Here is a 26,984-nt window from a genome sequence, read left to right as displayed (position 1 = left end):
TACGCCACCCCATTCTATGCCACTCCATTCTATAACATTCTACGCCATTCTGACACTACTTCACTCTACAATGCTCTACGCCAATCAATGCCACGTTACTCTAGGACACACTAAAACCACTGCTCCACTCTACACCACCCCATTCTATGCCCCTCAATACTACAACAATCTATGCTACTATTTCCACTATACAACACTCTGCGCAACTCCCTCTAAGCCACTCCATTTCTCTTTACTACACACTACTCCACTGCTCGACTTAACGCCACCCCACCCTGCAATTCCACTCTATGCCAGTCCACTCTGACAATCTACTCCTATCTACATCACTCTACTCCACTCTGACACTCCACTTTACTCCACACTACACCCTTTCACTCCACATCTCTCTACACCCTCCACGGCACTCCATTTCACTCCACACCTCTCAATTGTACTCTACGCTACTCCATGGCTCTCTATGCCACTCTGTACGTCTACTCTACCGCACTTTGATGCTCCATTCACCCCACTAACCCTTAGGTGCGCCGATCAGCAGTGACACAGGTGTACTACATGGCTAAAACATATTGGCAAAGCCAATAGCTCTTCCATATATACGTGAGACCTGCTGGCTTTACCAATCCTTGTTTTCCCTAGTGTCACTATCCGGTTCCAATAATGTTTGTTTCGAAACCGCTGAGGACGTCAAGAGGAGAGAACATTCTGCCATTTTGTATTCCAAGTCTGCACGTCCGAGTGGTCTAGCCACAATGAAGTGCTGTAACCACTTTTAGTGCATCACACGTAGCACCCCAGTCGCCTAGGCGGCACCATCCAAGTATGGGTGTCACTCGCAGATGGTGTTTTTAACTGGTTGAGTTCGCTTCCATCCCCACAGCATCTTGAATAAATAACTATCCACCATTTGACGACAATGTAAATTAGACACTTGAATTTTTGGATAGAACTCACAATTGTTTTCTCTATAACGGTTTTCATATCACATTTTAGTTGGAATGGACAAGTGATCGCTGTTCTGTATTATATTTTATTATGCACTGTTTGTTCTGCGGCACAACGTGCTTTTTACAGAAATGCATTGGCATGTAGGACTTTTTGAACAGGTAAAAAAAAGTTACAAGATTTTAAGGCACAATTCGTATGTATTTGTGTGGGTGCTCTGGTTTTAGGAAGTGAGGTGAATTTGAAGGCATGTCATATATAATTTACTTTGTAAAAAAAGTAACATTACCACCGTCCTTTCTTTATTTTCTTATCCCTGTACTAGTTTGTACCTGTACCACTGATGATTATATGGCATTGTTTTGTAAAATATTGGGTAAGGGTACAACTGCATCTGTATGAACAAAATGTAATCACATTTATACTTATTTTGGCTGTTTACTACTGACCATGATTCTGATTTAATAACATTGTATGGGCGCGGCTTTCAGTTTTCTTACTATCACTTTCCCAGTTTGTAAAACATTCATACCAGCAAAGGAAAATTCTGCTAAATGAAAATAATCTCTCTCTATATATATAATAAAAACGAATGTATTTCTGTCTGTTTGTTCTTTATGCATTACTAAACCATTCATCCGATCGGCATGAAACTTTGGGAAGTTGTTGAGTACACTCCTGCGAAGGTTTGGGGAAAAAAATGTTTAATATCGGCCCCCCCGCCCCCCAGGGCCCTCATAATCTTTCCAATACTTAACGTTTACAGTTTCCGGTGCAACTCGCTTTTGCAATGACCATCAAAAGCACAAGGACAATCGCTGCAAATGTGTGGACTAGATTTGGAGAATCTGTGCTAATCACCTAGACAACTGTATGTGGCCAGCTCACGCTTCGGAAAACCTTCTGATTTATTCGTGTACGCACCAGATGGAAAAACAAAAAATACTTTGTATCCACAAGCACTCGAATAAATAAACAGAATTAAAACAACACTTTAAAATGTTTTCCATATTAAAATGAATAAGTTTCAATAAAAATGACAGTGTAAATTGAATGTTCTAATAACAAGTTTTCTTAACCCCTTCCATGCGGCCGCGATTCTGCAACTGTGCGGCAGATTCGCGAGTGGGCGGGTTCATGACGGGGCCCAGCCGTCATCAGCACACGAGCACCGTAGTGCATGATGGCTGGGGGCCGTCATCAGCATGGAAGGGGTTACATTTCCTTTCTTCTGAGATCGCAGCAAAGTGCGGCGGGTAAGCTAGTATTTAATACGTTTTCTTACAGTTACTTCCTTTAATTGTAACGGAACCATATCAATGCCACGCTAACAATGTGTCAAGTGGTCTAAAACACTTTGAAAACCCTAACAGAGGACACTGTTTTACAGACTGAACTCAAGTTAAATGTATTTGACAAACTAATGAGAGGGATATTTCTTGTGGCCTACCCCCTCCTTCTGGAAATTGTAACGGCGCAGACCAGAGCCATTCCCCCTCCTCCGCCTATTTTTATTTGCTACTGAGAAAAGAGAAGGATTGTAAAGGTGTCTGCCATTGCCACTGCTGGCACATTAAGTGGGGTAGGTTAGGGTTCTATTTCGTTATTACAACTCTCTGATCTTCATAGCCTGGAGATATGCAAATAAGAATACTGGTGTGTTGGTTTTGAGCGCAATGAGAAAATCTATAGTTTTGGTGTTTTACAGCTGTCGGATTTACAATTTCGTTCATTTGCAATCCCAGAAATCCACAACTTTAATCTCTATTTTTCTGAAATATTTAAAAGACAGGATAGGATGCGCACCATCATTTGATGTACAAGAATAGCAACTAAAGCGGGTCCTGGTGTTGTCCCCCTCGTTCAGTCTTTGAATCTACTTTACATCTCCACCATGTATTATTACAGTCCTTAATTAAACATGATTTCAAGAGCATTAATAGCCCTAACTTGGAAGTCATTTGTTAATGTTCCAGGAATCCTGGGGGAGGTGAAGAGCACGTAAGAGGATGGGCACTATTTAAATAGCAGTCTTCGAACTGTCCAATTACATAGAGCGCTACTCCATGTAAACGCTACAAGTCTTTCTTCGTAACAGCATACTAGCACTCCGATATCGCATTGATTTTAGAAGTCTGTGTAGGCCTTTTGACTTATGTTTTGTGCTACACGGTGAGCTGTTCTTTAGGGTTCACCCTGAATTCATGGGCTGGTTATCTTGCTCTCAAACTGAGGGCAGTTCTTGCCTCTGGAAGATATTTTCCTATGAGTCCCGCAATATCCCTTTTGAGAGTCTTTGAGGATTCTCTTATCGACAACCTGTGAGAAAGCTCCAGTCTCCATGGGAGCTGCTCAGGCTAGGAGTCTCTAATCCTCTCGTTCCAAGCAACAGTGAGAAGTTTTAGCTAAGTCTCCAACTCTGAGCAAGAAGACTCACTCATTTGACAAAACACAGGAAAACAAGACCAGCTACAAATTCAGACCCATGCGTACTTACCTTTTTAACACTGCAAGCTAGGTGTGCCCCGAAGCACCATGGGCAAACATTTTTTCCTGTGTCCATCTCGTTCAAGATTGGGCACAATCAACTAGACAGTATCATCCAAGCAGGGTTGACCCTTGCAGGTAGTGTTTTTAACTGGTTGGGTTAGCTTCCAGCCCTGCAGCATCTAAGATAAATAACTATCCACCATTTGGCCATGCAGTATTCATAAGGATGACTCCCAGAAGGCTCGCCTATATCGGAGTACATATCTGCCGCCTGTTGTCTGTGGGCGATGATGGCAGCCATTTGCAGGCAAAATATGTGCTCTTGAGCAAGCCCTGGCCTTGTGTGATATTGGATTTGGCCAGCCCATTTGCATGGAACCCTAGTTGCTCCATTCGCTGTGAGACTGAGAAGGAAAGGGATGAGCGACGGATTTCTTCACGTGCCTCAGTGCGGGTTGACCCTACGCTTCCATGTGGTTGGCACGTCATCAGTTGATGTCAGTACCCAAAAACCATCCCTTGGGGTTTTAAAACTGTATTTTACTCTTCGGTGGACACAGACTTATAGATCAACATACCTTTCTAAATTTAGCTAAAAGGAGCCAGCCCTCCACTCTTCACAAGACCCCTGACCCAACAGCGTCCTCAAGTCACTTTTTGCAGCCATGGGATATGATCTATAAAGCTTAATTCCTGCATGAGTTCTTGCCAACAATCCATGCTACTTAAAGGATTGGTGGTCGCCCTGTTGCTAAAAACAAAGAAGGCCTCTGAATGCTACCGTACCTGCCAACTGCATAATCCTGTCACAGCTGCCTAATCTTTCTAATTTAACAGTCTGTTGCCAAACCAGGACTGCGTTGAATCTAGCAATAGACCCCACCACCTTCAAGCTAGGTCCTGCCCAGGGTGGTTACCGTATTCACATTGGTGGCAGTCCTAGATTTGAAATTCCATGGGGAAATCCGCAGTCTCTCAGCACTATTGCTATTCATTCTGTCTGCCATGGTAATCTCAGTCGACCATATGGTGTTGCTTCCCTGTCTTCCTTCGGTTGAGTTCATGACACCATATTGGACTGGCTATAAACATTCCTAATTGACCCGGGGCAACAAGTAATTCTAACTCCCGTTCAGTTCATCTACTGGGAGTCGATCATGCAGAGTTCCCCTCGAGTTGATTCTTTGCCACGCTTTGTTTCGCTTTGTCTGTCCGCTATCAGTTTTTCGTACAGCCCTTCAGATATTTATAAATCTGTAACCAGAGGACACCCGTATTCTTCTTCTAAAAGTGTGGAACGATTGAGTCCTACTGACCTGGAGTAGGAGGGGGGGATCATGCTATTGTGTCTATAGTTGCCTTGAAGTGGACGTCTATTCATACATGCACGATGGACCCTGTCTTGTACGTAAGACGTTGTATAGAACTTGCTCAGCTTACCTGTCAGAAAAGTTCAGCCGCGGCCTTCTATAATCAACTGACACCGTGATTGTATGAATTCCAGCCAGAACAAATCACCTAGGCTGAGGAGCTTTTTCGATCCTGGCCGCTCACTATGGGACATGCTTAGGGTGAAGATACGACTAGATTAGATATCTGGAAGATGTAGGAGTTCTTTAACAACCTGGCTTTACTTCCACTTGGATTGCTTTGTCTCGGTTGGTTTGATTTTCTAGTGCCACGCTGCCCTAAGACATAGGTTGTGGATTTCAAAACTTTGCAACCTAAACTGGTGCTCGAGTAAATATCCCAGGGCGAGGAGGGTTTGCTGGATAGAGGCAAATTAAACTTGAAATCGTGTTTGGGGAGTTGGAGGTTCTCCTGAAAGGAAATCTACGGCAGGAAAGAATTTAGTGCCCAATAAGATCCCAAAAGAAGTTGTTTTCAGTCTCCAAAGAGAATTTGCTAGTTAGGATACAAAGTTTCAAATTCAGAACCTAATTGGCATATTGCACTACTAATACAATGGGAAGGTTTTCCTGATAAGTTGATTACTTCAGCAGGTTATTTGGGTTGAGCCTGTGACAGCGCTTTCTAGCCTGGGACTTTTTTTCTGATTTCCCATCATCAGTTTGCACTTCCCCATCCAATATGATTGGGTTTGTAATCCTTCTGAATCGTTGCGAAAATGTGGCATTTTTAGGACAAGGGAACATGCACAAACCACATGCAACTAAGTGGTCGTTTTTTTAGTGTTTGCTTTGTTTTTGAACCACAGCTCAATGTCGCTGAAACCAAATATATCACTACAAAAAGACTGTCAGCTGGACAAGCGGTTTTGAAAATCTGCCTCTTTCGTCATAGTGTTTAATTTACAAAAGCTGTCGGTAGAGAAAAGACCAATCAGGCGAGCCTTCTCTGTGGCAAGCCTTGGGCAGAACCTGTTGTCCCAGCAGCTTCAGAGGGGAGCAGCCAGCTCTTGGTTCTCTCTGGATTTGTTTTGAATTCCCGCACAGTTCTCGTGGTCTTTTCAAGTAGACTTTGACAGTCTTGCTGTACATTTTAATAATTGATTTTTCTGTAGCTCCTCTAGTGCACCTCTTCCAAGCACTGTAAATAACAGCGGGTTCTCAGGTTATTGGTACTCCATGTGCCAGCCTCGGAAGGATGGAGGCGCTCAATTGGTTTCAAACTTGTGACGTGCAAATCCCAGCAGGCATCTGGTGTGAGCAGGAACTCGGTGAATCCTCTTACAAGCTGCTGTGCTCTCCTCTGCGTGTGAGGGAAGCTTGCACATGAAGCTTCTGCTGTGTGTGCATGCACTGCTGTTGCCTAGAGCTTTGTTTTGCGCTGTTGCCCAGGTTGAGCTCCATCTGAGTAAGGAGGAAGGTGGCATCGCTGCTGACTGTGTTGTAACCTATGTCTTTGAAGCACTTGTATTGCAGCTGGTCAGTAGTGGCTGCTACTGGGCAGTAGCAGTGAGGCGGGTTGGCTGAAGGTTTAAAAAGGGGATTTTTTTTTAACTTGCCTTCCCGAGGGCCACTTCTCATCTGACCACGATGCAGGAAACGAGAAGCACGCGGGCTCCCAGACTCCCCTAGTCAATTACGACATTGCTGTCACCAGCATTACAGCGTTGTTTGGTCTGAGCACTGTGGTTCGGTGCACAGACGGGGGCTGCGAGGCTGTGCATGTTCTCCCCCTAGGCCGTGCAATACAGCCCGGTGGAGAACATGCTAAGTGCGCATCATATTTTGTCCGGGCCAAGACAGCAGTTCAAACCATCATGCGCATTAGAAAGTGCCTTCCGCTGCTCTGTGGGCAGCCCAGCCCTGCACCTACTGAGCCACTAGGGGCAAATAAAAAGATAATAACATGTTATCAGTTGATTTTCCTGTGGGGCGACGCCCATCCTCCTTAGCAGAGGAGCCGCCGCTGCTGCTGCTGGTCAGGATAGGACTATCCTGATCCCCATGTGTTGTACCTGCAGTGCAGGCATGCATGTATTAATGCAGTTCATGCTCGCCCCCTTTTATCACGAGTGGTTCTTTAGAAGACCTTTTCACTACAAAAACACTAGTATGATTGACCTCCGCAATGCTTGTTTGATTTGAGAGTTTCGGTTCTGTTGGTTTTGGGGCTTAGTTGGCATATGCAGTCGGCTGACATGGGGATCCAGTGGAAGAGAATCTCATGGCTTCTCCCATTAGCAGCTCCCCCTGGTCTTCGGGCACTCCAGGGAGAAGGAGGTCCTTGAATCGGTTAATTAATGCACGTTGGGAGGGGGACAGTTGGAGTGGTGGGGTCCGAGTGTCCTCACTTATGGTGGGGATGGGATGCTTGAAGGCAAAGGATGGAGTAGGTTGGATGGCCGGTGGTTGGAAGGATGTTTGAGGGGATTGGATGTTGGTAAAGTTTAATTGGGGACATTGTTGTCATTGTTGGGGTGAGTCTAACTGCCCCCTGTCCCAATAAAGAGGCCTTTTGCATTTACTTTTCTTGCCCTCTTTGCACATCATCTCGCCCTCATCCTTCCAGAGCCACAGAACAAGCCCCGTCGAGTCGACTCGCGTCCATCGCCAGTTCCTCTTCTAAAGTTTTGATTGAAACATTTTGGATAAATGTGCTTTCTAAGCCTCTTTCTTTACTCTTGATCCTTCTCTGTCCAGTTCCATTCCATGTCACTGCTCATGGGCTCCTCTCTTGGTTTGATGGTGCCACCGTGATTCAGATGAAGTGCAGGAAGTGAGCCGTACCCTAGGAAGCTGCAGGACGGTGGGACATTCTGGTGAGCGGCTGATGTCTGAATACCTCTTCACTGGCCACACATCACTGGCCACCATTTTGCATTTGTCAATGCATGTTCAACACAAAATAATGCTTCGCGAGTTTGCTTCTTCATAATGCAGAAAAAACATTTTTCTAGAGGTTGCAGCATTGCCCTCAGGGAGGACTAATCTAGTTCAATATTTTCCCAGAGAATAATATCACCACTAACCTTGATCGTCAGTCAGTCCTACCTCTTTTTAGGTCCAGTGCTAGCCATATGTTTTGCTTTTATAACATTATATGTACCGTAAACTTACTGATAGTGGTTTTCAATCACCCCTCATCAGCCATTGGTCTGTTGTGTCATTCCCATTTTCCGTCCGCCCACTGCAGCATAGAGCATATGATATGGGTCAGCCCACTTCAGCCATTGGCTACCTACGCTGTGAGTGACAGCATCCTGCTTGTATGTCTGTACACTAAGTAGATCTCTTCAGCGCCAGGGACTACAGTGTGTGCTGTTGAACACAAATCAAACATTTTGGGTTTACCTGATTTGTTTTTATTTTCATCGGAGTTCGGCAACTCCTTCAACAATAAAGTTGAACACCAAACATGGCAAAACAAGCACCAAAAAAAGCAAAAATGCTAGGACCCAACGCCAGACCCATTGGCTCCGTCATTTTTAGGTCTAGCCTGGGCAGCACATGCGCTGTTCTGCGAGCCATGCTGTATTGGAGCATGGAATAGAAGCCACGCCCACTCTTTGCATATTTGTCATTGGGTTGTGCCATCGTCATTCGTAAATGCTGGCTTCTGGTTTATTAATAGGCTTGTTAGTCCCTCCTTAGTACCACCTTGTGTTCATTCGTAACCTCCCATGAGGACTGGCCCTTTTACTTCGGCTGTTACACAGTGAGTCTTTTTTAGTCTGTATGCACTATTTTCTTTAAATAATTTCTCAAACTGCAGGCAATACATGCTTTCCTGCAACATTCAGTGCGCCATGCAATCTTTCACTTTCTAAGCAGCCTGGGACAATGGTGGCTGCTTCTTTGAATAGGTCTCGCAATTACAAGAGTTTAAGCAATTGGCATTGGAAAAGACACTGCCTTTTATTTATGTGTTAATTATCAAAACATACATTTACTATGCCAATAGCTTAAACTCTCTCGAATGCGAAACCTATTGCATTGCAATGCTTGTTTTTGAATTTTTTTTGGGCGAGGAACGGTAATAGTCTTTGCCATATTGTCGCCAACTGTGTTGTTTCTTCAGTGCAAAGTCATTCAAAATTCCTAAAGGAATTCTTCCACCTCACAAGTTTGTAAACTCAATGCCAACTGTAGGAGTTGTGGCACCCCTTCTCTGCCAGCTGATTCCTTTCACCTTCCGGTATTCTGCATACTATTTCCGGTGCACAGTACCCTGGCTCCTTTGTGTGATATTGTCGACTCAGACACGCCTTTCTGTAGGATCGGTCTGTTCTGGCTGGATTTGCTAAGATCTTTGTCTCTCCTGTGTAGTGCTCCACTGCTTTGTAGCTAGGCTTGTCTTGTCTTCTATGAGTCTCGTATATCTACACATAGTCGGGTTTATGTGCGCTTGGTGCCAATGAGAGCGCCTATTTCTAAACTCTAAACTTGAACTCTACAGCTTAAGTGTCTTTGCTGCTTGTTCCTCTCAAGGCTGACTAATGAAATGATAAACCGTTCCTCTGATTTGGCTACTCCAGAACTGGGGCAGGCATCAGACAGTGCATGTGCCACTAGGCGCACTCCACAGTGCTTAGACTTTTAATTCTTTTGCTTTAATTAACTCGTGTGTCCCACACACCTCCACAAATGGACCAGTGTTTTGTGTTGTGTTTGGCGGAAGGGGCTACGAGGGTTTGCCCTGTAAGTGGGCGTTGATCCTTGTGAGAAAGCCCCTCCCACAATAGTCTTACTCAATGGTTGAACGTCTGTACACCTGGGGCTCGTGGCCTGCACAGGTCCATCTTCTGTGGTTTACAAATCTCGTCTTTATACTTCTTCAGAGCTGCATTGCATGTATGCCACCCTCATGGTTGGTATTATATATATTTTATTTTTTAGAGCTTTTATATAGCGCGCACTAGACCCGAATATATTGGGTTTCAAACGCTTTACATGAGCACCAGTTTCGTTACAAAAAGAAACATTAATTTTTGTTGGGCACGGGTGGTTATGTGATTTGCCCAGAATCGCAGGATGTTGAGCGTTGTTGCCGAGACTCGAACCCGGTTCCCCAGCTTCAAGGTCAACTGCTCTAGTCGTAAGACTACATCCTCTCCCCAATTCTGGGCCTGTGGGAAGGCCCAAGGATATGAGTCACATCCTTCCTTTCTAAAGGTTATGTTTCTATCTTCACAGACTTGCAATTTTAGAATAATTGTTTTCTCACTTCAAAACTAATTTGCAATGGCTAGTTCCTGTCTGGGGTGGCATGGTGAACAAACCCCCAATGGACTGGTTTGCATCCCAGAGTAATTACCAGTGCCTGAGAGTACTTTGAACAATCCACCCGGTCCGATGCCCAAAGTGAGACAGATGTGCCCAGAAGTGGGTCCCGCACTCGCTGAGCTGTAGTACTCCAGATGCAACCTCTTAGCACAGATGGATTGGGATCCAAAACCGGCCCGGGCACCAAAAAAATGTCCCACATTTGCATATTGCCTTTCCTCAAAGCACTGCTTCAGCAAAGTTTCATGAAAAGAAAGTGGGTGGGGGGCATGTTTTATTAACTTCACTTAGATTTTTTTTAATGCACAGATTAGTTCACACTGCTGAGCCACACATGAATGCAAGTGAGACCACCTCTGCTCAGGCCCCCTGCCCCGCTCAATCAGCAGACATTAATGAGCCGGACCAGCGAGAGAAAGGGAGTCATACCTCCCCCCCCCCCCACCCCATCTGCCTCAAGAAGGGCCAATCAGGCACCCACTGGGCCGCTGGTGGCATCCGAACAGCACAGAGAGCCCCCAGGCTGCCCAAAAAAGAAGCCCAAAGCTAGAACTTGGCTACCGGCCCTTCAGACATTTCTCGGGTGCCCGCGTTACCAATCCTACCCTGCCTCCTGGTGATGCCCATATATGCCGGAACTGGTCTAGGGTCTGGAGTGTCTCTGTTCAGAAGGGACGGTATCTAGCAGTTAAAGAGATTATTCCTATTGGAACCGGACCAGGGCTGATTTCCATATGACTGGTACCGGTCTGAGGTGACATGGTTGGCAAAAGGTTGCAGTACTGGATTGCAGAATAGAATCATTACCTGTGGCTTAGATTAATGCAAGCAAACAACCCTTCATTTTTTGTTTCCCTCACTTCATCTGTGGCCTTGACCATGGTGAGTCATGGCGAGCACGTCAGAAGCATTTTCCTAGTCCCTTTCCTTGACTGAGGGAATTTATGTCGGTGTCCCACCCAGTGATTCCTTGGTCATGCCGCCTGGCACTTGGTGAGTTTAAGTGGCTGTTGAGCTACACCATCCAGATTCACCCACTTAAGCCGATGGCACTTGGGTAGCACATGTATCCGAAATAGCTTGAGTGGGGAAAAGACCAGTGCATGCTTAGTGCAGTGCTGATTCTGCACTTATGGCTGCCTGGCCACCCGCCATCTTGTTTCCGTGCACAGGTCCTAGGCGATTGCATCGTCCTCCGCATGTTGTCAGTGACCTGTCCCCGGTTGGGAAGGTGCAGCAACGCATGGAGCAGGCCTAAAGATAGAAAAAGATCTCACTAGTTGCCTAGTGCAGTTTCACACGATTTGTGCACACTAATGCTGTGTGCACTACGCCCACCCTCCAGGGAGTGGCGTGCGACAGTCCGCTGTGACCCATCAGTCACCCAGGAAGCCCATATTCTTCTCTGCAAAATATAGTGGTAGTAGACATGGGCGGTCTGGACTCTTGTGGCAGTCTCAGCAGAGGGGCCAATGATTTGAAGGAGCCATTTAGTGAAAAGAAATCAAATGAATTTTTACCAAATTCTGCTCCAGCAGTACTGGTTGCAGAATGTCCCTTTTTAGAGCTCACGTGTGACTTCTATCGAAGCCCTGGCTAGGGTACCACTTCTGAGCTGCCAGAGTCCACCCTCTCTCCCAGTGGTTTATACTGGGCAGGCCCAGCGGAGCAGTCGCTTCACTGTGCAGGCCTCTCTTTCCAGCTCGTGCAATCCTGCTCCAAGCGCCCGCGAGGAACATCCGCCAAAAATATCTCCGGAGCCCACGCGGTGATGCATGCGGTGTGGGGGGCGCGGCGCGTGCCGAGCAGGTGACAAGGATCCTTTCTCGCGGGCACTGGTGTCACCTCATCACTGATTCAGAGAGGGGCGGCACGTGGGCGACAAGAAGGGGGAAGCCGCGCCATGGAGGAAAGGGGGGACCTGGGAAATCGGGATGACGCGGAGCTGGCGCGTGGGGGCTGCACCGGCCTCCACTTAGCTGCTGAGTGCCAGGGAGGGGGGCCTTAAGCGCACCCCATGCCTCTTCCTCGACCCCAGAGAATTACAGGTGGATGGGGCTGTTCTGGTGGGGGGTGGAGGGGTGTGAAGCTATTATGCAGGGGCTGAAGACAGCTGTTTCTATGTTAGTATGTGTATTTGTACAGCATTTATAATCCCATTCACCATCCCAATGTAGGGCGTGAGAGGCAAGGCGGGTATCGCGCTGCACCGTGCGGGTGAGTGGGTGAAAGTGTATTGTCTGTGCTCTGAGCCTGTGTGGGAGGTGTTTCCATGACGTGCTTGAGGACCACAGAGATGACTTATCCTGTTAATGGGCGCAGCGCTTATCCACGTGATGGACGAGGACATGTGACAGTCAGGGGGGCATATTATAAATGTGTGTTATGCTGGCAGCCCCGGTCCGCTCTGCAGGTCTCTTGATTGTGTTGATAGTGTTTCCCTTGTGCTCTAGTCTAGATATTATGTCTTGTGCGGTCTGTGGCTGGAGGGCATACGCTCTGTTATCCAGAGAGGACATGGCTTGGCAGTTTGGGCTGGACTGTTCCCATGAGGCACAGGGTCAGACTGATTTGCATATGGCCATGTCTGAACTGGGGTGGCGGAGTGAGCTAAAGAATGGTGATGGATTAAACCCAGATCAGTTGACTGGGGGTCGGTGCTTGCACTGTTCAACACTCAGTCCATCATCCCCTTTGGTTTTAGCTTATTTTCATCTTGTTTACATTATAGGATGTCGATGCCCAGAGTATGCGACTATTTGGGACCTGCAGAGTGGACTGCGCTTGAGTATTCGCTGGACGAAGCCATTTTTGGCTGATGCCTTTGATCTCAGCGGGGCTACCTAGATCGAGTGGTTAGGTGATATAACCTGTATTTATTCCATCCAGTTTGCAGCATGGTTCCACCGTTTTTTCCATACTTTATTTCCACGTCTTGTTGACCATAAGGTATCGGGTAACAAACTAAAATATGATATGATGACCTGGGTTATATCCAGTTAATAGTGGGCGGACCGTTATGAAGACTAGATGAGTTGTCTTCCTTATTGTGACTAGGGGTAGAAGGTAGGGTAGACCTACTGTGTTTCGGGGACCGCAGCTATGGTCAGTCCCCTATACGTCCATGGACAGGTTGCGAATCTTCAGGTACAGAGTGGCAGCAAGTGCTTGTCGTGTTGATTCAAGAGGCGTAGTTATTAAGTTCCATCTGTAATCACGGTCTTTGTGGGGTTATGTTGGGTGGAGTTCCCCAATATGGGTTGAATGTCTGTGTCTATGCTCTTGGTATGGTGGGCAGGTCTGTACTGTTTCATAACGTCCACCATGCTTATACTGCTAGGAGTGTCGTCTTTCTGAGGTCTGTCCCGGGGTCAGCAGTTGATGTAATTATCTTTACCTCTCATCCGACCCATAAATGCTCCTGGGTGCCCGGAGGCTTGGTAGCAGTGGGTTCCAGAGCCTGGCAGCTTGTACCAGGAAAACTGAGCCTTCTATGGATGCATTGTATTATTATTATTGTCGTCTATCATTTCTTATTCTTAGCTGGTATGATGATCTCTGGTGCTAGCCTGTAACAATGTCCTATTTTGTTTGTAGTGCTTAAATTGGATTTGTAGGTATAATTGTCCTTTTCCCTGGGAGCCTACGTGGAAGATGTAAAGTCATGTGAACGTTGAATGTCTAACCACAGGTTGCAAGTGAAGACTGCCATGGTGCTCTCTGGGGTGAAGGCAGAGAAGGATATTTTCTGCAACATTTTGAATTTGTTAAATTTGACAAAGTTTGAAACTGGGGCAATAAATTAATGTATATCCCAATTCTCATAGTTGAGCTTGAACATCACGAGTGTGGGGAACGCTTGTCATTTTTGTTGCCGTCCGAGATATGGGACGATATTGCAGTGTCTTCATTGTGTAAAAGATGCTCCTTGTGACCTTAGTGGCATGTGGTATCCTGGACAGATTTGGGTCCATAGTTACTCCTAGGATTCTTCTCACTTCTCTTGACTTAGCTGGCAGAGCATCGATCTCTTTGGATCTTATGTCAGTATGCTGGTGTTTGTGCCATGTTCCACTGGTCATAATCTTCACTACGTTGAGCTTTAGTTAATTAATCGTAATCTAGGGACCTATTGCATGAATCGGCAAGTCTAGGCTTGTAGAGATCTTCAAGGCCATCCAATTTTAAAAAGAGTTGAAAATGTATAAGGGTTAAAGGGTTAAATAGATGCTGAGTAGCAGGGGAGAAAATCTAGTTCCGTGAGGAGGGTAAGAATGGTGGTATGAAAGCCAAGCTGTGTTTGCATTTGAGGTGTGAGCCAGTCCATTTTAGGGCATTTTTGCATTTTCTGAGATAAGTGAGTTTGTGTAATATCATCTGGTGGTTAACAGTATCAGCTGCTGCTGAAAAGTTCAGTAGTAGTAAGGTAGCCGCTCCGCTCTTGCCCACAGTGAGATTTAGGTAGTCACATGGATATGAGGGCTGACTCTTGCTTCTGTCTGATCTGAATACATACTGTGATCCAATATTAACTTATTTTCCTCAATACATTGGAAAGTTGAGTAAAAATGCTCTTTCGAATAGTTTACCTAGGAATGGCCATTGAAGATTTCCCTATAGTTTGCCTGATTGGACGGGTCTTGATTTTTCTTCTTAATCAGTGGTCTATTGTAAGAGATTTGTAGCTCGTGCAGAGAAGATACTTGTTGCAAGGACTTGTTTAGTGAGCTTATCACTACTTCCCCTTACAGATTTGTGAGAACGTTGTTTTTCAATATTTCTTTGGAGGGGGAGGTTTGGGTCGGTCTGAAGGGGATCCTGACGGGCTGGTAGTGTTGTTGACATCATAGAATTGGTTTTCAGAGACGAAATTGAAGGCTGTGAAAGATAGGAGAGTGGTGTTGGTGCTCGAATACATAGGCGGATCATTAGCCATTATGTCCTTAAGAGAGTTTTCTGTCTTTAAAAATTTTTTTTTTAATCATTTACATGGAGATTTTGTGTCAAAAGGCTTGCAAACTTGGGGTATCTGGTTTAGGCATTCTGAATCGCGAAATTCTGCTTGAATCTTGTGGCATTTTTTTGATGGTCTGTTAGCTTCGCGTTTGCTGTGGATGTTCGGTCATAGCCTTGTACTGCAAGTCTTGTCATTTTCATCCCATGTTTTCCTCCACTTGAGTTGTAGGATGTTGATTTACATTTTCATTGGTGCTGATCTTCTCCTGATTATGTGCAGTCGTCTTCTTGGGGTTTACCACAGTAGTGTTCTTTAGCAGTAACCGGTTGTCTCGTGAAGCTGAGATCCAATTGTATAAGCGAGTACAGCCTGAGTTTGAATATTAATGGGTGTTATTTCAAGTTGGCACGAAAGTGTTGAGAGTTCCAGTGTTTTCCATTGTCTGTACGTGAATGTGGTGTTTATGGTCCAATGTTAACTCTGTAGTATTGATTTGATATTTTGGCACCTCGAGCAGGACATGACAATAGTGGTGTCTTTGTGTCTGTCTCAGTACCCTATGAGAGGCTGTTTAAGCTGTGTTTGCCCAAAGAGAATGCCTGTAGTAGAGGCTTCTGATTTTGTTCCAGGAGGACTGGATCGATGACCTGTTTACCGGATAGCCATAAAAGATACATTTGTATTTAAAGAATGGAAGTAATTCAGTTGTTCTTAAAAACTGGGTGGATTGGGGACCTCTTGGCCCTGTGTGACACTAGTTCTGTACATACCACAGCTGACTGAGCATTGGTCTGTATAGACCATATAGTACTGGTCATGTAATCTAGCTACACTGACTCTTGGAGTGGGAGCGAGCCATCGTCACGATCGGGGGTACCTGTTAATACCCACGCTCCACCTTTCAGTTCCCAGATTCTGCTACATAAACCTTGGCCAGCACTCCTGTTGGTCAAGCGCGATGCAGGAGGAGACACATCTGCCCTCCAGCCTCTCTCCACCCAGGGGCTAGCAGATCTTCAGCTGTCGTCTAGTAGCTTGTTAGAAGAAACTCTGCAAGTAGTCCAGTTCTTCCCCGAACCCAGTGTTGATTTTTCAAAGTCTTGCTCTCAGAGCCTTTACTGATTGACATTGTAAAAACTTCATACAACATCTTCGGATTTAGTAATCTATATATTATGCGGAAATATAGTTAATAATTCCTAACAGAATAATATGTGTCCGTCTCAGATTAGGGTCAATTTATCTGACTGCGATACAGTAATTCAGTGTAAATGGGTCTAACTGGAGGTAGCACCCCAAAAATTCACCTGTTTCCAGACTTTATTCCAGTGAACGCACTCGGAGAAGTGTCACCTGCTCTCTATTTGTGCTTCTGTTGACCAGCACCTGCTCTACTTTTGGGTACTCTCATAAAATGCCACCTTGTCTCCATTTGTGCACTTTTGTAAATGCCACCTGTTCTGTTTGTGCACTGTGACCATCTAACCACCAGAAAAAACAAGTGCAATCGGAGATAGATGCTTACCACATTTCACCTCTGATGGTTTCAGGAGGGAGGTGTTTCATACTAACAGTCTGCTTGCGTTCTTTTTGTGCTATCTTTACTCAAAATGAAGTAGGAAGTCGTGGTTTAACAACCTGCTTGATGTTGACACAACCGTAATTCAGATGAAGACCGGAGGGTGCGTTATCATGTGCTATTACGTACGCTTCACTTATGTGCCACTGAAACCTAACACAATACATTTCACACTGGAGCGACTCGGTCAAATTTTCTTAACTTATGTAGTAGGTGGAGAGCAGTTGTTCGCGTATGGTGGAAATTGAGGTAGATTTGCTTAGACACCGTTTCTGTGGTTCACATACTCAATTTGTTGGTAGAAGAAAATATGTGGGAGATGATATTTTATCAGCTTAAGATCGTAGATGCCTCCGACGGAGACTGCACTGATCAGCGCACAGGTTGGTGTCTACCAATGTCTGAAGATTTCGATGGGTCGAAGTAGGCTTAAGACACGGTTCCATAGAAAGGGGCAGAAGTTCACATCCCGTAGGGCGGTGATGCCCTATATTAGTAACAGCTCAATATTTCTTTTGCTTGAGCTTGAGTAAATTTTCATAGATCCACCCCTGGATGCAGGATACATACTGTTTAAAATAGAGGTTTAGTTGCTGTATGTCTAATGTGTTAGTAAATATATGGAGTCAATGTACTTGGGGGTGGGGATGAAGAAGGGGTGCATTGTCAACGCAGATAATCATTCTAGATGCATGTACAGTTACTGTTTAGACCAAACCACCTCAGCATAGCTAGAGTAAAAGGAGGACATTTTACAAAGCTGTTGTGATAATGACCACTGAGATTGTCTGCTAGAGCTTGTCATCAATTATTTAAAGTCTAGCTAGTAGGGCTTTGGCTATTCCCACATGATATGTCTCTCTCACCTCATGCTATTGGTTCTTTTGTGTATACTTCCGCTGTCTTTAGTGAGCTTGTATTGCAATTCATGAGTAACTATTTCACATCTCAAAAGTATAATCGGTTATCTCATATTAAATCATTTATCTCCTAGGTGCATTGTACACAGAAATCAATTGTTTTTTATTTTATTTTCACAGCAGCAGTTTTTTTGCAAAATATTTTAATTCAGACTCAAAATATAACCCAGACCTATTGGCCTTGCCAATGCTTGTTCGCCAGGGTTATTGGGAGGATATGAGCGACTTCTTTCGCATTCGGGGGCACTCGGACAGTTTCAGGACGCTGAAGCTGGGGAAATAGGAAGGGTGGAAAAAATCCAGAGTTGCGCGTAAGAAGACTAAAGTAACAGAGCACCGTAGAGTGTGGACTGAAGAGCGAGATCCATTAATTAAACCTTACCAGTGTGAGTGGGCACTTTTATGGCACTTAGACCTGTGGAGTTGGAGTGCATCTGACTATGGACATGATGAGAAATTTGGGTGGTTTAAGACTCCCCTGTAGTTGGCAGAGATCTAGCAACTGTCTAGGGATGTCTCATTACAAATGTAAGGGTACGCGGAGAGGCGAGCTCATGGACCTTCACTGGCTGGGGTAGTGATGTCCTTGGCTCACTCACCAATGAGAGCCAGCACTGGCAAAGAACACTCTAGCAATTCCCAGGTCGAAGGGTCCAAAGAAGTTGTTGTTCCCTTTTATGGTCTTCGTATGTTGTGTACAGCTTTGATTGCAGCACCCTTCGAAAATGTTGTTGGCCATTGTTTGGTCTGACTTTATAGCCCAGCTGCCTGCAAGGTCCTGTTGTTACCAATTCTTTAAAATACACATACTGGGCTTTGACTTACCCCAGGCGAGTTTTAAAGTATTTTTGCACTTTGGTACATCATTCCACCTCTTTTGGAGTGCTTGCATTGCAGTACACGAGGAACTATTTAACTGCTCAAAATCACATCTTTGATTCTTTATCTTATTGCGGTGTTGTATTGAGAAGCATTTTATTTGTTTTCTTGTTTTTCACCACAACAAACTTTTAAAAATGCAAGTCTGACTCCTTCGCTTTGCCATTGCTTATTGATCTGTTTTCCTTTTTCTTGATCATGAGAAAGGCGTGATATCTGGTGGGAAAGGCACCCTTTCCAATATTTTAAGGTCTTCCAATAAATGTATTGGTATACTTTGTATATGTATATTTCTCAGGAGCTGTTCTAGAATACAGAAAGGAGTTAGAGTATACAAGAACTCAGGTTGATGAAGATGATTGTGGTTGTCCTCAATTGACAAAGCAGCAGAAAATACTGATTTTTGACTATCTCACCCTGAATACAGCTGCTTAATCTCATTTTCCTCATTCTTCCCTTCTTATTCTAAAACTATAGTATTATTTCTAGCACCAACTTAGTTTCTTTTCTGCGTTGTGTTCTTCTCTCTGAGGTATGTGTGAAGTGTTTCTGTAGTGCACTAACCTCCTGGGGCTCCAGGCATTGGGCAGCCAAAGCAAGCAAGGCTGCCCAGGAGCAGCTCCATCTGCAGTTTTAGCAGGTTTACCTACTGCCAGGCTGAAGGTGGAGAGCTGTGGGGCAGTCCCATTTGAGGAGTAGAATAAACTTGGGTGAGAAGTGGATGTGCCTATTCACCACAAATGCTCAAAGTAAGCACTCCCACTAAAGGAAATGTTGTGGACATGTGCAGGGAGTGGGGCTGAGACACCAACGACTGAGTGACTCCACATTTAACATAGGGTTCACTTTTTGGTTATTGTCCAATTCGAAGATTGTCCTACGCTCTTCTCAGGCAGCCTTTGTATAGCTGTGGACACATCCAGTATCAAAGGAGGCTGTAACGTACAATTTGTGAGTAGTAAGAAGTTGCCAAGCTTTCTCTTTCGGGCAGAACTCGGCCTAGATGGTTGCAATAGGGTTGGGCAAGGTTGTGGCCGACAGAACTGTGCACAGGTGTGGAAGTTGGGACTTAAGATGCAGCTAGCACGATACAATAAAGGTGCTTTGAGCGGACCCAACACAGGTGTTGTGGGAGGAACTAGGCAAAGTTACTGCCATTGGAACTTGGCACAACTGTTGGGACCAAGACTTCATAATGCTAAATGGGCAGACCTTGGCATGTGTGCTGAGATTCAAGGATGGGTACTAAGAGCACAACAGGAGGATATTGTGGGTGAGGATGTAGCAACTTCATGGCATGAACAAGCTTCAAAAATATAACTACCACAATTTAATCTGCCCTCCCATTCCCTCTTCCAGCCGCTGTAACCTCCACCATGGACAGGATGAAGAAGATCAAGCGGCAGCTATCCATGACCCTGCGGGGCAGCCGTTCAGCCGAAAAGAGTCTGTCCGAACTGACAGAGCAAATCACCATCGAAGAGAACAGCAACAGTGACAACGGTACGTGCTGCTCCACGAGGTGCAGGGAAGAGCTTGTACCGTGTGGAGAGTTTAAGACTCTGAAGTAAATAGGAAGTGGGTATGAGGAGTGGGAAGCTAAATCTGACTGTTCCGAGCATCACAGTCCATTGGCTGCTTCTCGAGTGGCACTGGGGATCCTAGACGTCTGGTTGGTTCGGTTGGGCGGTATCCTGACTTTGGTGGGAGATGAATGGGATGAAAAACAAGGAACATCAGAAATGGATCTAGTTCTGGAAGGTAAGCTAGGAGTAGCGGTTTGAGAGAATCTGAATCCCAATCCCGCTCTGGCCATTCCATAGGTACCATCACTATTGGCATGACACCTGGCCTTGTATCCTTGCTGGAGACCTGTTGACACCATGCCATGTTGCACATGTTCTTCTCACCTCCCCTTCAGAGTGCTCAGAAAGACATCCTTCCTTAAGCAGATTTTGAAGTGCTGTCTCAGGAGTGTTTAAAGATCCATGATGCTCCTTCCTGCAGCCCACACCAAGGCCCTCTAGGCATTGTGTTTCAATGTAGAAACCAATTTCGGCTTGAGTTGATAGTGTATCTTGAAGGCAACATCCTCAAATGCTACCACTTACTCACTCCAAGAACTACTACTTGTGTTAAATAAAACCCTGTTATCATTATTAATAGCTTATGGATATTATATTTGATTTAATAGTTGATATTAAAAGTACCTCCCTTCTCCCAAGCAGTAGAGCCCTTCCTACAAGGAAGAGGAAGTAAATACTGCTCTCCCCTCCTCTCCCAAGCGGTAGAGCCCTTCCTACAGGGAAGAGGAAGTAAATACTGCTCTCCCCTCCTCTCCCAAGTGGTAGAGCCCTTCCTACAGGGAAGAGGAAGTAAATACTTCTCTCCCCTCTTCTCTGAAGTCCTAGATCCTGCTCTATGTGGAAAAGGAAACCATTAAAGAAATGGGGTAACCCAAAAGGTACTGGACCTGGGTATTACATCGATATTAAACAACAATGGTCCGAGGCCTCTATATTTACAAATAAATTGAACAATCAAAATTCTCAAATTAGGAGCATGTCCCTTTTGATCAGCTCCACTCCATAAATGAAAAACACATGAATAAGGCAATAGCATCCAATTCCAAACACAGGTACAATATTTTAATCTATTGTATCAATTTCAACCAAGAATATGAAATTCAAAGTTTCAATTTGCAAATCAACACAGAAATATGTACATTGCCCCATATAAACCGTGCAGCATAGCAAAGGGTGTCAAGAATTGTGAAAGTGATTAAAGAAGAAGGAAAATTAAAATAAAAAAAAGGTGAAATACAGTTCCAATAATTTTAAATGTTAACGAACAGTATCAGGCCTGTAAATGCCGGATCTGCATAACCTAGCCACTTAAATTGATTAATCCACACTCTTTCTATTATTGACTTCAAACAGAATTATATGTCATTAATATCTGCACATAATCGTGGGGAGAGATATTAGTAGTGGTCCAGGTTTCAATATATTGTCGACGTTTCGACTCGTCTTGCGGCCATACGGTTAATTATGCCTGGGCCATGCGAGTCTTCTTCAGGACATACTGTAACTGGGCAAAGCAGGGATCTATATGATGACCCCTTCACAGGAACAACGGGGTTATAATTCCCACATCAATTGCATCAATCAATTCAATCCTAAAAACTTCCTGTTCTACGTGCTGGTATGGTGGTCAAACCAGAGTTCTCCTCAATGGTCTAGAATTCTCGTGTCATTGGTAAATGTGCACCTTAGTTTTCCATGTCGTGTCCCCACGAATATGTGCAGATATTAATGACATATAATTCTGTTTGAAGTCAATAATAGAGAGAGTGTGGATTAATCAATTTAAGTGGCTAGGTTATGCAGATCCGGCATTTACAGGCCTGATACTGTTAGTTAACATTTAAAATTATTGGAACTGTATTTCCCCTTTTTTGCTTTTCATTTTCCTTCTTCTTTAATCACTTTCACAATTCTTGACACCCTTTGCTATGCTGCATGGTTTATACGGGGCAATGTACATATTTCTGTGTTGATTTGCAAATTGAAGCTTTGAATTTCATATTCTTGGTTGAAATTGATACAATAGATTAAAATATTGTACCTGTGTTTGGAATTGGATGCTATTGCCTTATTCATGTGTTTTTCATTTATGGAGTGGAGCTGATCAAAAGGGACATGCTCCGAATTTGAGAATTTTGATTGTTCAATTTGTTTGTAAATATAGAGGTCTCGGACCATTGTTTTTTAATATCTATGTGGAAAAGGAAGTAGCTATCTCTCTTTGTGTTTGTAGACCCTTCCCTTCAGCCTGGGCATTCATAATGCTGCTCACTCGTACATGCTAGGTAATCTTCTAGGAAGCACTGAGATTTAATCCTGGCTTCCTCAGGTGAACTTTGCATTGTTGGATATAAAATAAGTTGCTTTACCAGTGTGCCTGTAAAGTAAAGTTGTCGTGAAACGTGGAGTTACATAAACCAGTAGTTTAACTCTGTTTTACTCCAAATCTTTCAGAAATCTAGTCTATTTGCCACAATTCTCAAGTAAACCTCTTCTATTTGAACCTGTCCCATTTAATCACAAAAAAAAATATTGACTTAAACACAATCTGACAACAAAGTACTGTCCCCACCATTGTATCTATGGTGTCCGGAATGGAGGCCACTGGGCTGGCTCAGAGGGGGAGGTCAGTATGTGATTTCAGGTAAAGAAGGGAGGTCGCAGGGTGTCCTCCATAGTGGGTGATCTATGGTTTCAGGTAAGGAAGGCTGCAGGGCGTGCACACTGGCGAGCGCTACCTTTGGTATAAGGTAAATCCGGGAGGCTGCAGGGGGTGCACACTGGCGAGCGCTACCTTTGGTATAAGGTGAGACAGGCTGCAGGGCATGCCCAGAGGCGAGTCTGATCTACTGTGTCCAGTAAGAAAGGTAGGCCAGAGTTCAGTATATGGTGTCGGGTAAAGAAAGGAGGTAGCAGGGCTAGCACACAGGTGAGTTATGTTGTACCTACCCAGACCGCTGTACGCAGTGCATGTGTGCCTTATTTTGCCTGTTTCTTAATTGCGAGTGCCTTTTTTTTGGTTCTGTTGCCTTTTAATTTTCCTTCGTTAATTTTACTTTTCCTTCCTTTGCTGTCCTCCCTCCCTCTTGATCCCTGTGTTTTATTTTCAACTCCCTTTTGCTTGTTCTGGATTTTCATTCTGTTCCAACTATCTCCCCACTGCTCTTATTCCTGTCTCTACAATATCCATCTCTGTTCTTGTGTCCTGTCTTCTTTGCATTGCACACTAAACCCTCCACCACTTCCTGGCTCTCTTCTTCTTGCTTTCTGCCCCAATCTCCTTCTTCATCTCTCAAACAACTACTTTCCTCCCTTTTGTTTAACTCGCCTGTTACTTTGTATACCTTTTCCCATGCACTTGTCCCATCCCACACCTCTATCTCCCTTTTTACCCCTCCCTTTTCCCCCACCGAAAACACTGTTAACCCTGTCTCTTGCCTCCTCTATTATCTTTCCCTTCTCTACACTCTGTTCTTACCTCACACATTCATTCTCTGGACCTTCCTATTCTACACGGATTCAAAATCTAAATTTGAAACCCTTCTAATGCCGCTTGTCACTCTCATGGACCACTTTTTCCACTCCATCTTCTTCCTTGCATTCCTCTTTTCCTGCTTGCTTCTCCTTCTACCAACTTATTCTCCATCGCTGCTTTTTGCTTTTGTACTTCATGGCCTTTCATTATTGCTTTTTCTCTTAATTTCTGGCTGCTCTCACTTTCTTACTCTCTACCCCTTTCAATTTGCACTGTCGTTTATCTGTCCCGTTTGTTCCACTCCTATCACTGGGTCTCTCCTTTGTGCCTCATTTTGGCTTCATAATTCGTTTTTGTTTTTGCTCTACTGTTCTCCTTCTAAACATTACACAATCCCCACAAACAACGGTCTTCTCCATCTGCTACCTCTTTTGAACCTCCCTCGGTTCTTTTAATGTCTCTCCTTTCATAAATCTGCCCTTCATTATCCTCACTATTTATTTTCTTTCTCCACCACTCGCTTCGTCCTCTCATTTTATTCTTCTTGCGCTGTTCCCTTTCACATGTACTCTGTTTAACTTCTTCTTTCCTTATTCAATGTCCATCCTTCTTCACTTGAATGCTGTACACTTTTCTTACCCTGTCTTTCTCCATGTTCTCCTCATTTCTCCCATTTGCTCAACTTTCTATCTTTACTGTCCACCCTCATGCCCGGTCTCTTGATCTCCTTCCCATCTGCACCCCCCCATTATCTACCCTCTTTTCATCCTGTGCTTATTTCTCTTGCATCCTCCTTCCCCACTGTCCCACCATTGCCTCTGTGTCCTGTTTTGTTGCCTCTGGACTCCTCATCCATCCACACCCTCTCCTTTCTCCTTGGCGTCTGCTCCCAGAACCCATCATGAAGAACGGGAAGCCCCCTACGTCTCACAGCATGCAATCCTTCCTCCACCAGTACGCTGCAAGCACCTTCCAAAAGCCGCCAATCCACCGGCCCCATGGCGCCGTCTGCAAGAGCCTCAGTTCCTACCTGAACCGGAGTGGCCGACTAGGTATACCTACCCGCATCGTCCTATGTGGAGCATGTGCCTTCTAGAATCCAAAGGGTGTGAGTGAGCGAAAGTGAAAATGGAAGGGCTTCAAACATATGGGCTCCTAGGTTACACAATGGACTTAAATTTGGGCGAATGTTGATGACATGACTATGGAATGGCTACAACTAGGAAGAGTGATGCAATCTAGGTGAATGTTGCTTGTTTTTTTACATCCATAGTCATCATATCTTGGCCATTTCATCCGGAGTACCTTTACATCACTCTAAATTACATCAGGAGTGCTTTACCTCCCAGATAATATTTTAACTTGTTTCCATTTCTATGTGTGTATAAATGTATACATATACACACTGTGTATATGTATATGTGTATATCTCTGGTCCCTAATACCCCCTTACTACCCGGATACACTAACCATTTAGTCCTAACCTCAACATGTGTATGATGGTACATGTATATATTTTTTAAGGTTAAGACACTTAAAACAAATTTCTGAATTAAAGATCTGCAATGTAAAAGACTGAAAGCTTACCTGCGATTGCATGACTCTCGACCTCATTCTGCGCACTCCTGATGCATCTCCTGCAGTGTAATGGTATCACACCAATATATGTATTGTATAAAGCTGTTCTGCCATTGGTAGGGCATCCTGGTGCTGTGGTCTCCAAGTTCTATGCATGCTGATTATGGGCGGTGTGTGATATGGGTATTTCATAAGGGTTGGTTGTGTTTTGATATAGGAACACTGTGGTTATGTTAAGGATAAGTATTGCAAAATATGGATTGATATGGGTTGACTGGACATGAAGAGTAATGCTAATTGTACTTTAGGGATACGAATGTATGTTCTTCTTAGAATATGGGTTTAGTAGAAGGACATCAGGAAAAGTAGTGGATATGAATATATTTTATTGTAGCTATGAAATGGGTTCGATATAAGTACTAAGTGGCTACAATATGCCTAGAATCTGGTTGTGATATGGGTAAAATGTGACTACAATGTGAGTTCGATGCAGGTATGATATCGGTTAGATGCTGTGATATGGGTTGGATGGGGTTGTATTATGGGTGAGATGTGGGTGTGGTGTGGGTGCGATATGGTTACAATGTAGGTTTGATATAGTTGTGACCTGGGTAAATTGTGTTTATGAACTGGCTATGCTGTGGGTGTACAATGTTTGTTTCATGTTGCAATAATGGTTTGAGAGTAGTATGGTTATGATATGTAAAGTATTGGGATACCGTTAAATAGTTTTTGGTATGAATACTTTTAATGGCAAATTCCTTACTTTGTTAATGTCCCCAAGCTCGACCCTGGAACCAGAAACTCTTGCAGTAGCTTCTGCATGCCCACAGGTTGTGCCATCTACCTCCGCAACCACGCCAGCCAACTTTTGGACATGACTACAAAGAACTACATAAAGGCACCACTCCTGCCTGTGGCCAATTGTACTCATTTTCGGCACTCAAATACACAGATCCTGACCTCCCCTCCTATCTATCTCAGTTGTTCTTTGAATGAACTCATTCTAAACTTTTGCAATGCGCAGAGATATTGCCACTGTAGACAACGGGTTTCAAGCTGTGTTGCATGTGTTGGAAGCGGCAGTTGATGAAAAATCAACACAGTATCTACTTATGGTGCCCTATAACTAAGCAGTACTTAAGACAAAATCCTAACTTAAGTCTGTCTTAAGTTTAACTTAAGACAAAATCCTAACTTCTGTGAATACCAAAAGTAGTAAGTTTAGGATTTTGTCTTAAGTTAGTTCTGTGAATCGGGCCCATAGTCAGTCAAAAATAGGACCAAAGAGTAGCAGGCACCGTTTATTTCACATTTCATAGAAAATCTATGGATTGATCTTGATCGGTCTTTAGTCCTCGTCTGTACTAAAGATCTCCAAAGAAAGTGTCCAATCGGAAGAGCTTGGAGACTGCATAAGTAGCAGAGCCAGTGTATTCCAGATTGAACAGTGCCTAGTGGTGTTGAAATGCCTACAAATTAAGGAGATAGTTGGGTACATCTCTTTTGTTAATGAGTTAAGGCGGACTCAGAGTGTGTATAGGAATCGAGAAGTGGAAGGTTGTTGGTTTTATTAGTGGTCCGAGGTGACCCGCCACTTGCAGAACCTTCTCAGGATGCAGCAAAGAAAAAGCACCGATGGATATATGTACAACTTCTTGGGAGACTCAAAAGGCCTTCCATTGAGCACTTTTACCTGCTTTCCTTATCAAAACCAACAACCTCCGAAAATGGGTAACTTTATGGAAAATCGGGCAAAAGGAAAATAGGCTAAACTCTATTTCAACTGCAAATCACTGAGACCTCCTACAGGAAGCTGCCTGTGCTCAAATATAGTCTTTCCCGTTTCAGTGTCGACAGTAATTTCAAATTCAAAAGCTGGT

General features: G+C 44.3%; 1 protein-coding gene across 1 annotated transcript in view; it reads left to right on the top strand.

The window, feature by feature from the left end:
• The window catches only part of CDK16 (cyclin dependent kinase 16), a 186,736-nt gene that overhangs the window by 70,489 nt on the left and 89,263 nt on the right, over positions 1 to 26,984 (top strand). The window contains exons 2-3 of the mRNA XM_086940435.1: positions 19,822 to 19,965; positions 24,417 to 24,575. Of these exons, the coding sequence (XP_086796561.1) occupies positions 19,839 to 19,965; positions 24,417 to 24,575 (286 nt within the window). The 5' untranslated portion in view covers positions 19,822 to 19,838. The remainder of the gene's footprint in view (positions 1 to 19,821; positions 19,966 to 24,416; positions 24,576 to 26,984) is intronic.

This window comes from Lissotriton vulgaris, chromosome 10, assembly GCF_964263255.1.
Source record: "Lissotriton vulgaris chromosome 10, aLisVul1.2, whole genome shotgun sequence".
Lineage (NCBI taxonomy): Eukaryota > Metazoa > Chordata > Amphibia > Caudata > Salamandridae > Lissotriton > Lissotriton vulgaris.
This window is presented reverse-complemented; position numbering and strand designations above follow the sequence as displayed.